This window comes from Cervus canadensis, chromosome 5 (genome assembly GCF_019320065.1).
Source record: "Cervus canadensis isolate Bull #8, Minnesota chromosome 5, ASM1932006v1, whole genome shotgun sequence".
NCBI lineage: Eukaryota > Metazoa > Chordata > Mammalia > Artiodactyla > Cervidae > Cervus > Cervus canadensis.
The window spans coordinates 91,841,182-91,856,612 of NC_057390.1; the positions used below are offsets into that span (position 1 = coordinate 91,841,182).

At 36.7% G+C, this 15,431-nt stretch overlaps 1 protein-coding gene across 3 annotated transcripts in view; it reads left to right on the plus strand.

Moving 5' to 3' along the window:
* The window catches only part of PBX3 (PBX homeobox 3), a 219,457-nt gene that overhangs the window by 172,936 nt on the left and 31,090 nt on the right, over nt 1–15,431 (plus strand). For all 3 annotated transcript variants that reach the window (XM_043469572.1, XM_043469574.1, XM_043469573.1), the window contains exons 4-5: nt 2,441–2,631; nt 8,740–8,875. In XM_043469572.1, coding sequence (XP_043325507.1) covers nt 2,441–2,631; nt 8,740–8,875 — 327 coding nt within the window. The remainder of the gene's footprint in view (nt 1–2,440; nt 2,632–8,739; nt 8,876–15,431) is intronic.

Sequence of the window (15,431 nt, forward strand, 5' to 3'; positions counted from 1 at the left end):
GGCTATTAGAAAAATTATAATTTCATATGTGAAAAATAAAACACATTTGGAAAATAGTCAATGCAATAGCAAAAACATTAAATGACCAAAAAAAATTTTTTTTTGGTATGTGGCTCACGATATTCTTCTTTTAGGCAGCACTGCTCTAGATAAAAGAGGTTTTGTGACCAAATTTATTTGGTCAAAGTTGGATACACCATTCTCCCTTGAAGATTTATGATGATGCATGTTGGCATATTGAAAGTACTGAAGAATCCTGCCCCTCCCCCCCCCCAAATTTTAAATTATGGTTAACCCCCCATTTCCCAAACATACTGTATTAACATTTTCTAGAACTAACTTAAAAAAGTCTGTATCCAAATTTGCTGATTTCAATTTGCTATTCTAGTTTGCTTTTCTTCATTTTAGTAATAAGAAAACTGAAGACTGGAGTTTATCAAATTATATAATTTAAAATTATATGAACATCTCTTTTGAGAAAGTACCAGAAAAAAATTATATTTCTTGGCAGGATGACCACTTATTTTCAGCTTGGCACAAGATAGTCTATGTTGATAATAGAGTGGGGAAAATCTTAAATTTACTTCTCTTTACTATGGTTTCCTTAAAGATGGAAAGAACTTCCACTTTCAAAGCTACAAAGTTCCTTAATGTTTTACTGTCCCATAACTCCAGACAATAATTTCTAGCCTTTTAAAATTATAGACTGGCTAAGAATCTGAAACGAGAAGAAAAACCCCACAGTTTGTCCCCTCAGGAAAGACAAATGTGCATACAACTTGAATAAGATTTGAGGGAGTGTCATGGACACTCTAGACCTCTCCATGGAGTGCAGGTTAAAAATTTGTCAGTTATAAAGGTTTGTCAGGGATAATGTATTTATAGATATTAATCAACATTACTCTTGAATTGTAATACAAAACCCCACCAATCCATAGGTGGCTATTGAATGCCTACCATGTATGCTGTGCAAATCCATACTCTGAAGAATCCCAGAATCACCACTTTAAGGGAACTTTAAATTTCTTAAAACTTATACGTGCTTAAAACATAAAAACTTTGACTGGTAAGCAAGACTCATTTTACCTCACCTTAGAAATATTTATATAAAAGCTCTGCTTAAAGTAACTGAAACAGTGTCCTTAAAAGTTAGTTCTCTCATGAGCAGTTAGAAAAACCATCCTGTTCTATATGTTCAGGATGTCTGTAGGGAAATTATGTTATTAATTATTATATAATGTTATATCTTCAAAATGTGTCTTGCCATGATCAATGATTGTTCTGTCTGCTTACCCTACTAAGCAGCCATGCAATAAGATGCAGAATCTCCTTTTTTTAAAAACAAACAAAAAATACTATAATGTATCATTTTTATGCAGAGATATAGACAGATGCTTTATTCACCAAGGTGATACTGGATATCTGTGTAGGCCCAGTTACATGGTTTTATAGATCTAAAGAATATAGGTGAGCTGAAAGAGACAGGGACAGGATTTTTAACTAAAAGTTTGAGACCCACATCTGATCCTTATTTTCCTGCTGCCCCTTCCCTGAGGAGTTGAGCTGCTTTATCCCTCTTTCAGAAATGGTGTAGATCCACAAATAAGGCCCACACCACAGCTATGGTATACTAGGATGTTAGCATGGCATCCAAGGCCCTTAATGTGCCAGTGCAAATCTCAACTCCCTCTTCTCCTGTACCCTCTTCTCTGTCTCTCTGAACTAGCTTCATACCATTATTTCCAGGGGTTTTTTTTTTTTTTTCTTGTGCCTGGAATTCCTCTTGATTTCCACCTATATTCCACTTTGCAAAAATCTTACCCATTCTTTAAAGCCCTGATTTCATTTTTTGCCGTGAAGTGATCTTTGTTTCCCAATGAGAATATTTACTCTTTGGAACTTAGGAAACAACTTTTCCTGTGATGCTTTGCATGGCCTGCCTTGTTTAAGAATTCATTTTAATATATTTTATTGCACTGAAAGTTAGAGCCACATCTTGCTCATTTATGTGTCCCTTCACTGCATTTGGAAGAGTTTGAACTTCATAGTGTTTCAGTAAATATTTGTTGAGTAATTGTAAAATCCCAGAGGAAATGGGAGGTGCTTAGTGTTAACATATAACATATATCTGTACTTAGATATAGACATTGGTACAGAGCATCCTCCAGTGGGAAAAGCTCATTTTGAAAGTGGGCTGAAGGTGGTAGGAAGGGCAGTTGAGTGCTGTTTCCCTTGCACGCCTGGCCATTCATAGTTCCAGAGTTCTCATGCCCTTGTCTAGTTATCACTGCCATTTCACAAGTGTCTTAGTTTTCATTTTACCTAATACATAATGCTATTGGTGGTTGCAAATGAGATAGAAATTCAGATGAGTTAATGTCTGAGTGTGATATTATAAAATACGAAATTCCTAAGGAGTGATTTTTTTTTCCCCTTACAGGCATGTAATGAATTCACTACACACGTGATGAACCTTCTCCGAGAGCAGAGTAGAACACGTCCCATTTCCCCAAAAGAGATTGAAAGAATGGTGGGCATCATCCATCGAAAATTTAGTTCCATTCAGATGCAGCTCAAACAAAGTACTTGTGAAGCAGTTATGATTTTAAGATCCAGGTTCCTTGATGCCAGGTATGTGAGGCCACAAATCCATTGCATGGCTTTTTTTTTTTTTTTTCTTTTCACTCTTTGTATATTATTTTATGTAATTCTGGCCAGTTGGTCTTAGATTCTTCTTTAATTTGGCTATGAGAGCCCTTCTCTACAATGAATAGGTAATTCACCTCATGGTGCCTGCAGTGTCAAGCCTCATCTTGTCTGGGGGTGGTAATGCTATTAGCTGCCAATTTGGTGACTCAATTTGGACTTCCCTCAGATGATAAAGAGTCTACCTGCAATGCAGGAGACCTGGGCAAGATCCCCTGGAGAAAGGAATGGCTACCCACTCCAGTATTCTTGCCTGGAGAATTCCATGTACAGAGGAGCCTGGCAGGCTATAGTCCGTGGGGTCGCAAAGACTTGAACCCAACTAACACTTCACTTTCTGGCGTCTCAGGAAACAAATAGTGTTAGTGCTGCTAATAATGACTTAGTAATATGTAGCCTTTTAACTCTGATGCTAAAAAGCATTTCTAAGGATAACATTCAGTATGTAACTTTGTTTTAATGCAGAATTTGTTTTCTGAGAATTTCTTAATATTATGTTGCTTGTGCATATTAGAAGAAAACCCTTCAAGACACAGGTACACTTCTAAGGAGGAAGTGGTATTTTAGTTACCACAAAACCCCAAACTCTGTTTTCCAAATCTAGAGGAAAGCTTCTGAGTTTCTCCTGTAGGGATACATAGTTTCCTTTTATCTGAAGCTTTCACCAGTTTTCACAGGAGTTAGGTAATAAATTGCATATGATGTGTTAGACCTACTGAGTGACATAACAGAGGAACTGTTAAGTTCCTACTCTATGCTGCCTCTACAGGAAAGCCTCTTGGGCATTGCTAAAGCTTGCAGTCAGTCTTCAACATTGTAAAAGGGTTTCTATTTTATTTTGCTTTCTCTCCCTTGGAATCTCACAGAGGTGATAAATATTGTCCAGATTTCACAATATTAAAGAAAATAGCTAAATTAGCATCTCAACTGGAAAATAAGATGTGAGGAACAGTCTTCATGCCAGAGCTCTTCCCTGGAGCCAGATAGGAAACATGCCACCTGATTATGCTCCTGTTCTATCATCTTTGGTTCCTTCTTCCATACTGAATTAGTTACTAGAACTCACCAGTGCTTTGTTTTCAGGATTTCTTGTATTAGCTCTTTTTTTCCATCCAAACTTGCACTGCTCAGTTCATGTTCATCGTTTTGTACCTGGGCTAGCATAGTACTGTCCCACTTTACTTTTCTTCTGCTCATCCTCCAAGGCCCTTTTATGATGAACTCATTGCTTTACTTAAAAACCACAGTAGTTTTTCAATGTTGGATAACACATGCACACAACTTAACCTGGCATTTGAGGCCTTCTGTGACCTGTCCCAGCCCAGATTACTTTTTTGTTGTGTTATGATTTAAGTTTTATTTCTTATTTTTCCTACTTAACAAATACCAAGCTCACTATGAAAAATTTGGAAAACATGTAGACTAGAAGGATGAGTGATTAAAGACAATCATGTTTTTACTACCCAATGGGAAAAAAAAAAGTCACTGTAAATGTTTTAATATCTTCCTTTCTGGTTTGTGGTACTTTTTTTGTTTCATGTTCTTGTGATGGTACAATATGCATAATTTAGTTTGCTTTTAAAACTTACCATGAATAGGCAAACATTTTTCATATAGAATAAACTATTTTAAATGTTAATTGTTGAAGTCTACCAGATGGATATATGATAAATAATTAACTTAGACATTTTTCCATTTTTGAGCATTTAAGTTGCTCCTGTTAATTTCCATTATAACCTCTTCCTTCCAATTCCTTTCTTCTTTCCTTCTATAAATATTTATTTGTGCTGAGGGTATATAAAGGTAAACAAGATTGGTTAACATACTTGCCCCAGTTGAGTTTACATTCTACCTGGGGAAATAGGCAATAAACAAGTAAACAAATATGCTGTAGTATTTTGCTCAATAATGTAGTGAAATATGTTAGAATGGTAAATGCTATGAGGAAAAAGAAAAGCAAGGTAAAGGGAGAGAAAACAGAAGGTACTGTTTTAGATAGATTTTTATTGCAATTAGCCTTTCAGTAAAAATCTTTATGCTTTCAACCTTTGTGATCTTTAGAATTATTTCCTAAGGATTAATTCTCAGAAATGGTATTATTAGATCAAAATGTGAGCATTTTTAGTGCTCTTAATATATCACTAAATTGTTCTTTCCTCTATTTAATCCAAAATGAAATACCTCTTGGTCTCAGCTATTTCCTCTGACTAGAATTCTTTCTTTTCCTCTGCCTAACCACCTCTTCTACTACCACCCCTCAACTCCTATCCCTAGCCTTCCACAGTAAGTCATATTCTCTCAACCATTTCCCCAACTTGGCCACCAGTAATGAGTTTTCGTCTGTGAGGGTGTCTAGCATGGAGCCTGGAATGGAGGCAACGCTCATGTTTGTTGATTTAGTGAGACCTTGCTCATCCTTCCAGGCCTGGCCTAAATGGTCCCTTTTAGAAAGCCCACTTTAATCCTGCCACTGGACTGGTCCATGCCTTCTCGTGAACACTGATACTGTGTTGATACCATTCTCCAGACCAAACTTCATTCAGACTGCCTTTACTGTAGCTTTCATGATCATTTCTTCTCTTCCCGAGTAAGTCACTTGGTTACTGACAGCAATGGCCAGGTCTTATACATATCCATTCCCCACAATTCCAGTGTCTTATAGTGTAACAGACTGCAAAAAGTTCTTTATTGACTAACCAGATGAATGAATAATTCCACCTACTACTTAGAATAGCTCAGAGCATTAAGGAAGTAGCAGTTAGGAAACCAAAACCATTCTTAAATTGTCAACATTGAGCATTTTAATGAAAAGTATTATATAACAAAGATATTTAAAAGTACTTTCTTCAGAGGAAGGAGACATATATAGACACCTATGACTGATTCATGTTGATGTACAGCAGAAACCAATACAATATTGTAAAGTAACTATCCTCTAATTAAAAATAAAATTTGTTTAAAAAGTACTCTCTTCAGAAAGAAACCTTTCCCAACACAACTGCTGTTCTTACTTCTACAGATAGTTTCCTATTCTTGCCAACATGCATGCTTTTTTTTCTTCTTCACATAACTGCATTCATAATGTATACACCTAAATGATTTATACTTCTTCCAAGAAGAGAAAGGAAGTTAACAAGCCAGAGTGAGCAGAGCCAGGGTGAGGCCGTGGCAGAGCTTGAAGCAGAGTCCCTCCTCCCGCAGAGACTGCCGTTAGGAATGTTGTAAGGCCTATGGGACACAGCCCCGGGACGGGGCACCGCTGCACGCTGGCCTGAGGCACAGCCATTTAGAGCATGGTGAAGCCTGGGGGGAACGAAACTTAGGGGAAATGCTTAATGGGCATTTTCTAAAGAATGTTTTTTCTGAAAAATAAATGAAGTATAAGACGGAGTTCTCTCTTACGCCTTCGAGTGAATGCAAATACTGAGCTTTGCTTCCATCTATTCTTGTAGTGCCTCTCAGCAAGCCCTCTGCACTGAGAAGGCAAGGTTTTTCTGCTCCAGGCAAACATGTTCATTCAGATATATGATCCCCTTGCTCACCCTGGCTTTTTGTAAAGGCATAGTCACATTTTCTTCGTAATTGGACAAGCCGACGCATGTACCGGTATAGAACAGTTAGGAATAAATTTGTGTCGGTCCCTCTACTCTTCTAGTAAAAGGGCTATAGTTTGGATGCAGCCAGACCTTCTGGGGTGAGTTATTCTTTTCTGCCCATAAATTTGTTCTCTGAGGTTTTTTTGTGCTTTCTAAAATCAACCACTCTTAGGCGATGTCGATAAACGAGCCAAACTTATCTTTACTTTCCCAATATGTTTCTGCTCATTCCTCCTTTCATAAGTCTTCATTTTCCAAAGAAATGCCCCGTGTGATTCGCTCCACCGTACCCAGTCTTGCTGCTGGATTCCCTGTTTTACACTGAGTCACAAGCTCACATACTTACATGTAATGGAATTGAGTGGAGTGGCTAGATGAGGGGCAGTGAGGATTAGAGCAAATGGATACACATCTGAGGGAACAGCCACCACTTAGCTGGCTGCCTTCTGAGAATGTGAGCCTGGTGTGACTGATCTTCCAAGTTTTCATAGGCAGCCAGAAACCTTTACAAGCAGGTCATTACTGTACTGTCTCAACAAGCATTATCTGTGGGCCAGGTAATTACTTTTAGGTTTGACAGTTTAAGTATCTATTCTAGACCTTTTCTACCCTACACACCCACTCACCCACTCATCAGACTGTGCCTCTTGAAAGCCCCAGGAAAGGGCTTTGTTTTTCTTGTCAACAATGCATGACTCCTGTAGAAATGCTGATTGCTCTTCTTGGTGTACGTTTCTTTTCACCATGTCTTCCCTCACCACCTCCCCCATCCAGCTCATCATCAAATCCTGTTGATTTTAATCCCCAAATAGATTTTAACTCTCTTCTTCATCCCTCAGGAAACAATGGTTTAACCTTCCAAAAAATTATTGAAATTAAGAAATTTCAGGTCTCATAACTTGAGATGTTTTGATCAGACCTAGATTTCTTGCTCCCTTGACTCTCCCTTAATGTTGAAACAGAGATCACATACTTAACCTGCCATGTTAGTGCCATCATTTTAACTAGAAGTATCTTGTAGGGTATGCACATTTACAACTGCCTACTGATGCTGTCTTTCCTGAGTATATGCTATCACAATTAAGATCATTAAGATTATTTGTAAGACAATATTAGGAAAATTATTTGGGGAAAGTGTTTTCCAGTTACTGGAGAATTTAATTTAAAGTGAAATCTGACAGATGCTAATTTTCTTGCTGGAATTCTTTAAAATCTTAATAATAAGACCCAAATATAAATGACATTTTTGCTATTTGAAATACATTGTGAGCAAATACTTGATCTTCTGACATTCTGCCACCCCCTCCCAATAAAAATAAATAACTTGTCTTCCCTTAGTTTTTGCCTGGTGAGCAAATCATACCTGGGACCAGGCAGTTACTTAAGAAGAAAAATCCAGAAATTTCTTTTCCCTTACCTTCTTTCTCTGTATTCCCTCACTCACTCCCCTCATCCAATTTATTATCAAGTCCTATTGCTTTTACTTTTCAAACAGCTTGAATCTTTTTATTTCCATTACTCTCACCCTATTGCCAAGTTACAATCATCTCTCAATTTGACCATTGCTGTTGTCTCTTTAAATATCTCTACACTTCCTTTCATGCCCTTCTCCAGCTATTCTCAGTAGTCACAATGATCTTTTTAAAATGTAAAACTTAAAACCTTTAATAGCTTCCTATTGCACTTAAAATAAAATTCAAATATCCATAGAGGGTCCACTAAGCCTGTATAATCTGGCCCCTGTCCATCCTTCCAGACTCATCTCACATATTTCCTGATTTTTTACTGTGCTCCAGCCTCCTCTAGCCCTTTAGACTGGCCAAGCTTTTTTCCTGTTTGAAGACCATTGCCTCTGCTTATTTCTCTTCCTTCTACTCTTTGTCTGACTAAGTCATACACACTCTCCAGGTCTCAGATTAAATGTCACTCCTTTAAGGACACCCTTCCCAACTCCATAATCTGTGTTAGGTTTCCTTCTTAGACACTTTCATTATACCTTATACTTTTTCTTCATGGTACTTGACATGATCACCATAATTTATAAGTATTTATTTCTGTGGTGCTTATCGAATGTTTTTCGTTTCCTAACTCTCTAATTTCCTATAAACTTCCCTAGTAGCCCTTATCTGTTTTGTTCCAACTGTATCCTTATTGAATATCTAGAACACATTAGATCCTCAATAAGTATTTGTTGAGTAAAGAATGAAGTGAATTGTGCTTCATTCTAGTGTTTTTCTTAGTTATCCTACATCTTAATGTGAATTGGATAGTTCTCTGGCGAATGCCAAGAGTATAATTTACAATATCATGATGATACATGAGACCCTGAGAATGTTAAGAAATAGAAATCTAACATTTTTTGTATAATCCTAAGTAATATATCCCTCTTTAGTTAATGTGGATTATAACTACAATTCTCTTTTTCGTTCCTTCCTAGACGAAAAAGGCGTAACTTCAGTAAACAGGCCACAGAAATCTTGAATGAATATTTTTACTCACACCTCAGCAACCCCTACCCCAGTGAAGAAGCCAAAGAGGAGCTGGCCAAGAAGTGCAGCATCACAGTGTCCCAGGTGAGAGGGGTGCCGTACGTGTGTCTTGGTCCTCCGTTGATTGTAGGAACCCTGCTTTTCTCCTCAGGGCGGTTTTATCAAATTTCATATCCAAATGTTTCATCATCAAAGAAGAGATAAGGAAAACATAGATATTTCCACATTTTTATGCCAGCTTTTAAAGCTTAGATGATTTCTTTTCACCCTAAATGTCAAGGAATCAAAATGATCCCCGCTTCCCTAGTGTACATCTTCTATAGAAAGAACAGAAACATACCTCGGGGAGTGACGTGGTTTACACTCATATGACTCTTCGGTAAACAGCATGTAGTCTCGCTTTCCCAATTTAGATGGCTGGTCTAAGCTTCTACCAGTGAGAAACCAATGTATTTGTTGTCAAAAGGAAGTTTCATATAGCTCTGTGATGAAAGCTTTGAGGAGTTCTCCAAGTCCTTTCTTGATAACCATGCTATGATATTTGGGTTTCAAAGATTTCTTTGCTTTTTTGTTATCCATGAAATAGAAGAATTAAATTCATGCCTATCCCTGCTTTTGTTGTTTTTTTTTAAATGTCTATTTGTAATAAATCATGCCCTGGAAGTTACCTTTCATCTTCTAACAAAAATACACTTAATTTTAGGCAGATAGACTTGTTTTATTTTTAATGTATTTGGCTGCATCAGGTGTTAGTTGCAGCAAGTGGGATCTTCACTGCATCATGAAGGAACTTTGCTTGTGACACTCGGACTCTCCAGTTGTGGCATGAGCTCAATAGTTGCGGCACATGGGCCCCATTGCTCCACTAGCATGTGGGATCTTAGTTCCCCAACCAGGGATTGAACCCACTTCCCCTGCATTGGAAGGCAGATTCTTAACCACTGGACCCGCTAGGGAAATCCCAGACTTGCTTTTTAGACTGAGGGTTGGAGACAAATAAATAACCAAGTAACTGTACCTTCTTAAAAAATAAGTATATTCTATTGGCCTTAGCTCTGAAATATAATTTTACTTAAGTTCTCATATTATTGTTTATAGATTATAACTTGAGTAACATTTCTTTATAGCAAGCAAATGTGGTAGTCAACAACCAGTTCTTGCAGTGGCACTTATGGAAAAGCTCACTCTTGGCAGAAATTTTAATGGTGCCTAGAAGTCATGTGACACAAATTTTAATGTAGCCTCTAAATAAATACTCATATAGGTCTGAAGTTCAAGATTCTAAAGATCCCTTTCACATTCCAATGAAAGTTTCATATTGGTGTTTTATTTTTATTTTTATTGAAGTAGAGTTGATTTATAGTGTTGTGCCAATCTCCTCTGTACAGCAAAGTGACAAAGCATTCCTTTTTTAATATTCTTGTCCATTATGGTTTATCACAGGATATTGAATATATATAGTTCCCTGTGTTATACAGTAATACCTTGCTGTTTATTCACCCTATTCATAACAGTTTACACCTGCTAATCCCAACAGCTGTCTGTGACGTAGAATTCAGATGTTTGTGGGTCCAGTTCAAATTAAGGTGTTTCATGCTTCTACTCCCTTTCTTGCTTTTCTTTTTTACTTCTATAACATATTCACCACTGGAGGTTAACACATTATATACATTTTTCAAAATCAGTATAATCCTGGTTTTTCACTGGTTGTACTTCTTGTGTATGTTATGTAGGATTTGTTAACACATGCTTGTGTAACGAGTGAGAAGAGCTTCCTTCTGACTATTCTGAACTAGGGAGGTTTTGCTGTGCTTCTAAAATAGCCTAGGATCCCATTTACCTTATTTTTTCTTAAAATCATTCACTACTATATTCATTCTGTTGGTTTTTCATAGAAAAATAGCTTAAGTTTTGGGAATTTTTTAGTAATTGCATCAGTTAGAAATAATATAGACATAGATATATTTCTTTGTCTATAAAGCAGACTTTATGATCTTTTTTCTCCCCAATCAGCCTTTCAAATGGAGAATTTCAGCAATCAGTGTAAGATTCAGTGTAAATTGTGACAATTTCCTCTCCTTTTTACTTTTTCACGCTTAAAAGTGTTATTTCCCCTCCACCATTCCCTTTTCCCCACATCTCTAATATGGAAACAGTATTATTTTCACTATTAAAGACATAAGTTGCTAGCCTTTCTCCTCCTCCCCGCACTGTGTGTGACATGCAGGGTCTTAGTTGCCCAACCAGGAATTGAACCTGTGCCCCCTGCGTTGGAAGCAGAGTCTTAACCACTGGACTGCCTGGAAAGTCCAGTCGCTAGCCTTTTTAATTAGTATCCTTTTAAGTTGCTTAATTTCTCTGTGAAAGCAGAGAATATTACAGACCTGACAGGTGAGCTAATTTCTAAAGAGAAAAAACAGTGTTTTAAATATGCATCATACTAAAGTACAATTAAAGTTAGAATCCAGAAGCTGTTAATATACAAAGCTAACTTTAAAATATTGAAACCCACTGAAAATTGGCAACTATAGCAATACTTTTTGCTAGATTTAAAGTGTATGAAATTGATTTATTCTTTATTGCTTGAAATACTTAAAATACTGCTTAAAATACTTAATAATTAGGAATAAGAAAGGAATTCTCAGAAGAAAATGTAAGGAAATATCTTTAGTACTTTGAGAATAGTCTTTAAAAAGATAAAATGTGTAAGCAGCAAGGGAAAAGGTTGATAAATTCAGTGGTAGGACGTTTATCAAAGTACTTAATAAAGACTGTGAAACATCAACATGATGCAACCATTTTAGTAAAGATTATATCAGGCAAGAATTATCAATAGATATTAAATCTAGGAGGATATTTGTATGAAGGATATGGTATTAAAGTATCCTCTCCATAGGCCTTTTATTAGTTACAAGGGATATTTTTTAGAAAGGCCATTATAGAGTGGAAAAATGGAATAAAACCTTGACCAGTTGATTAGAATCAACATTATCAAAGAGAGACAAATGGGCATTTATATAGTATTTTGCCCTGGAATGTAACCTGAATCTAATCACTAGAAAACATCAAAACATCAGCCAAACCATAATGAGGAATGTTCTAGCTGGAAAAAAGTGAGGAAGGAGTAGTATTCTTAAAATATAAAAGACAGACCATGGAAATGTTCTAGATTAAGAGAAGCTAAAGAGTCATGACATGTAAATGCAGTGTTTGACCCTAGACTGGATCCTCTACTGGAGGGGAAAACACCATAAAGGATTATTTATAGTATTTACAAATTATATTACTAAAGTAAATTATAATTTGTAATTATACTGTGGTTATACAAGACAACACCTCTAATCTTAAGAAATACACAGTGACTCACTTAGGGGCAAGAGGCCATGGTGTATATATTCAATAATTTACCCTCATGGTTCAGGGAAAAAAATGTGTGTTTATACACACACACATACACACACACACACACACATAAGCATATATGTGTATGTGTGTATATGTATGTATATTGTATTGTTCAGTCTCTCAGTCAGGTCTGACTCTTTGCGACCCCATGGACTGCAGCACACCATGCCTCCAAGTCCCTCCCCATCTCCCGAAGTTTGTCCTTCATATTTATGTATATCTGCTGCTAAGTCACTTCAGTCGTGTCCGACCCTGTGCGACCCCGTAGATGGCAGCCCACCAGGCTCTCCCCATCCCTGGGATTCTCAAGGCAAGAACACTAGAGTGGGTTGCCATTTCCTTCTCCAATGCATGAAAGTGAAAAGTGAAGTCGCTCAATCATGTCCGACTGGTAGCAACCCAATGGACTGCAGCCTACCAGGCTCCTCCTTCCATGGTATTTTCCAGGCAAGAGTACTGGAGTGGGGTGCCATATAAACACATACAAATATATATATATATACACACACACACACACATACACACAGCATGAGAGAGTGTGTGTGCTTGAGAGCCCAACAATGATAAAACAAATGGGGTAAAATGGTAATAACAAGTGAATCTGGGTCAAGGGGATGCATACATATTGTTTACAATTTTTATTCCTGCAGCTTCCTTTGCAAGTTTGAAACTATTTCAGATAAAGCCTTTTTAAAATGTGAAGACAGTCCCCAAACTGTAAGAAGACATTTGTAAGTGTATAAGCAAGAGGATTAAAATCCAAAATATATAGAACTCCTATAAGTTAATAAGAAAAGATATCCTAGTTGAAAAATAGGCAAAAAACACAGGAATTTCATAGAAGATAGTTATCAGGAATCCATGTTTTCAAAACTGCATTAAAGTAACATTTATACTTACTCAGTTCAGTTCAGTTCAGTTGCTCAATCGTGTGCGACTCTTTGCGACCCCATGAACCGCAGTACACCAGGCCTCCCTGTCTATCACCAACTCCCGGAGTTTACCCAAACTCATGTCCATTGAATCAGTGTTACACTCACTAGATTGGCAAAAAAAATCCTAAGACTATATAGAGTCCTGCACATTGGTTGGTAAGTATATATGGCAGCAGGAACCCTTAAACATCATTGGTAGAAATATAAATTGGTATAACCACCTTGGAAAACTTGGCATTATCTTATACCTTTGAATATACACATATCATTCAATCCATAATTTCACCTTTAAATGAAATTGCCCTGGAAAACCTTGTTGTGTATATTAGGAGACTTGTGGAAGCATTCATAGTAACATTGAAATGACAAAAAACTTGAAATAAGCCAGTTTTTCATTGACTGGAGAAGTGGATAGACCCACTGTGATATAATCCTACAATGGATTACTGTATAGCTATTAAAAATAATGATTTATAGCTACACACTATACACATCAATTTGTGTGAATTCTAGTATTAAAGTGAAAATGCAAATTGCATATATATATGGTAATGATATTTTTATAAAGTTAAAAACCAAGTAAATAGCACATTATTTAGGGGGTGCATGGTTAAATATAAAGAAAGAAATGAAATGATAAAGAATATTGTTGATTAGAATGGGATTGGAAAGAGATATTCAAAGAGTTCTAGTGGTATTGTTGGTTCAGTTCAGTTCAGTAGCTCAGTGGTAGCTCAGTGGTGTCTGACTCTTTGCAGCCCCATGGGCTGCAGCATGCCAGTCTTCCCTGTCCATCACCAACTCCCAGAGCTTGCTCAAACTTATGTCCATCGAGTTGGTGATGCCATTCAACCATCTCATCTTCTGTCATCCTCTTTTCCTCCTGCATTCAATCTTTCCCAGCATCAGGGTCTTTTCAATGAGCCAGTTGTTCACATCAGGTGGCCAATATTGGAGTTTCAACTTGAGCATCAGTCCTTTCAATGAATATTCAGGACTGATTTCCTTTAGGATTGACTGGTTTGATCTCCCTACAGTCTAAGGAACTCTCAAGAGTCTTCTCCAACACCACAATTCAAAGCCATCAGTTCTTCTGTGCTCAGCTTTCTTTATGGTCCAACTCTCACATCCATACATGACTACTGGGAAAACCATAGCTTTGATTAGACAGACCTTTGTCAGCAAAGTAATGTCTCTGCTTTTTAATATGCTATCTAGGTTTGTCACTGTGGTAGTATATTTATTAAGTTGTGACAGATTTACAGATGTAAATTTAATTTTTATGCATTATAAACCTACACATATAAGCCTAGGAAGTCATATGTGAATTATTAAATTGAAATAGCAGAATTCTTAAAAAAATATTCCCATTCATTTGTTAACACAAATTTTCTTGTTGGGACTTTGCTGTCAGTCCAGTGGTTAAGACTCTGTGCTTCCACTGCAGGAAGCGTAGGTTCAATCCATGGTCAGGGAACTAAGATTCTGCATGCTGTGCAGTGTGGCAAAAAAAAAAAAAAAAAACACCAAAAGCAAGCAAAATTTATTGTAACACCTATTATGTGTCAGATACTTTGCTAGGGATGGAAGAAACATCTGTGAACTTTACAGGCTGAATCCCCTGCCCTACCTGATAGAATTGTGCACACGTCACCAAAAGATATATATAAATATGAATATCCTTATCAACAGTACTAGAAACAATGGAAAGATCCTTCAGTAGGAAAATGGATAAATAAAAGTGGTATATTTGTGTATATTTGGGATATTATGTAACAATGAGAATGAATGAACTAAACTATATGTAAATACATAATGCTGTTTGAAAGAAGTCAGGCACTTAATGTATAGTTTAATTTATTACAGAGTTCAAAAGCAAGCAAAATTAATCTTAGTGTTAGAAATTAGAATTGGAAAGGGGAATGTTTTTCAATCTAAATGATGGTTCCATGGGTGTATTTACTTTATGGAAATTTACCAAGCACTGTACTTATGATGTGTGCCCCTTTTTTTGTATATAAATTTTTATTTTTTTATTTTTAAATTCATTTATTTAAATTGGAGGCTAATTACTTTACAATATTGTATTGGTTTTGCCATACATTGACATGAATCCACCATGGGTGTACATGTGTTCCCCATCCTGAACCCCCCTCTCATCTCCCTCCCTGTATATATATTTTTAAATTGACTAAAAGGTTAGTTATACAACAGCAATAAATCTGCCCTATGGAGCTTGAATTTTCCTGGTAGGATACAAACAGGTAAAGTAAATAAATGAAATTATAAGTTAGAAAGGG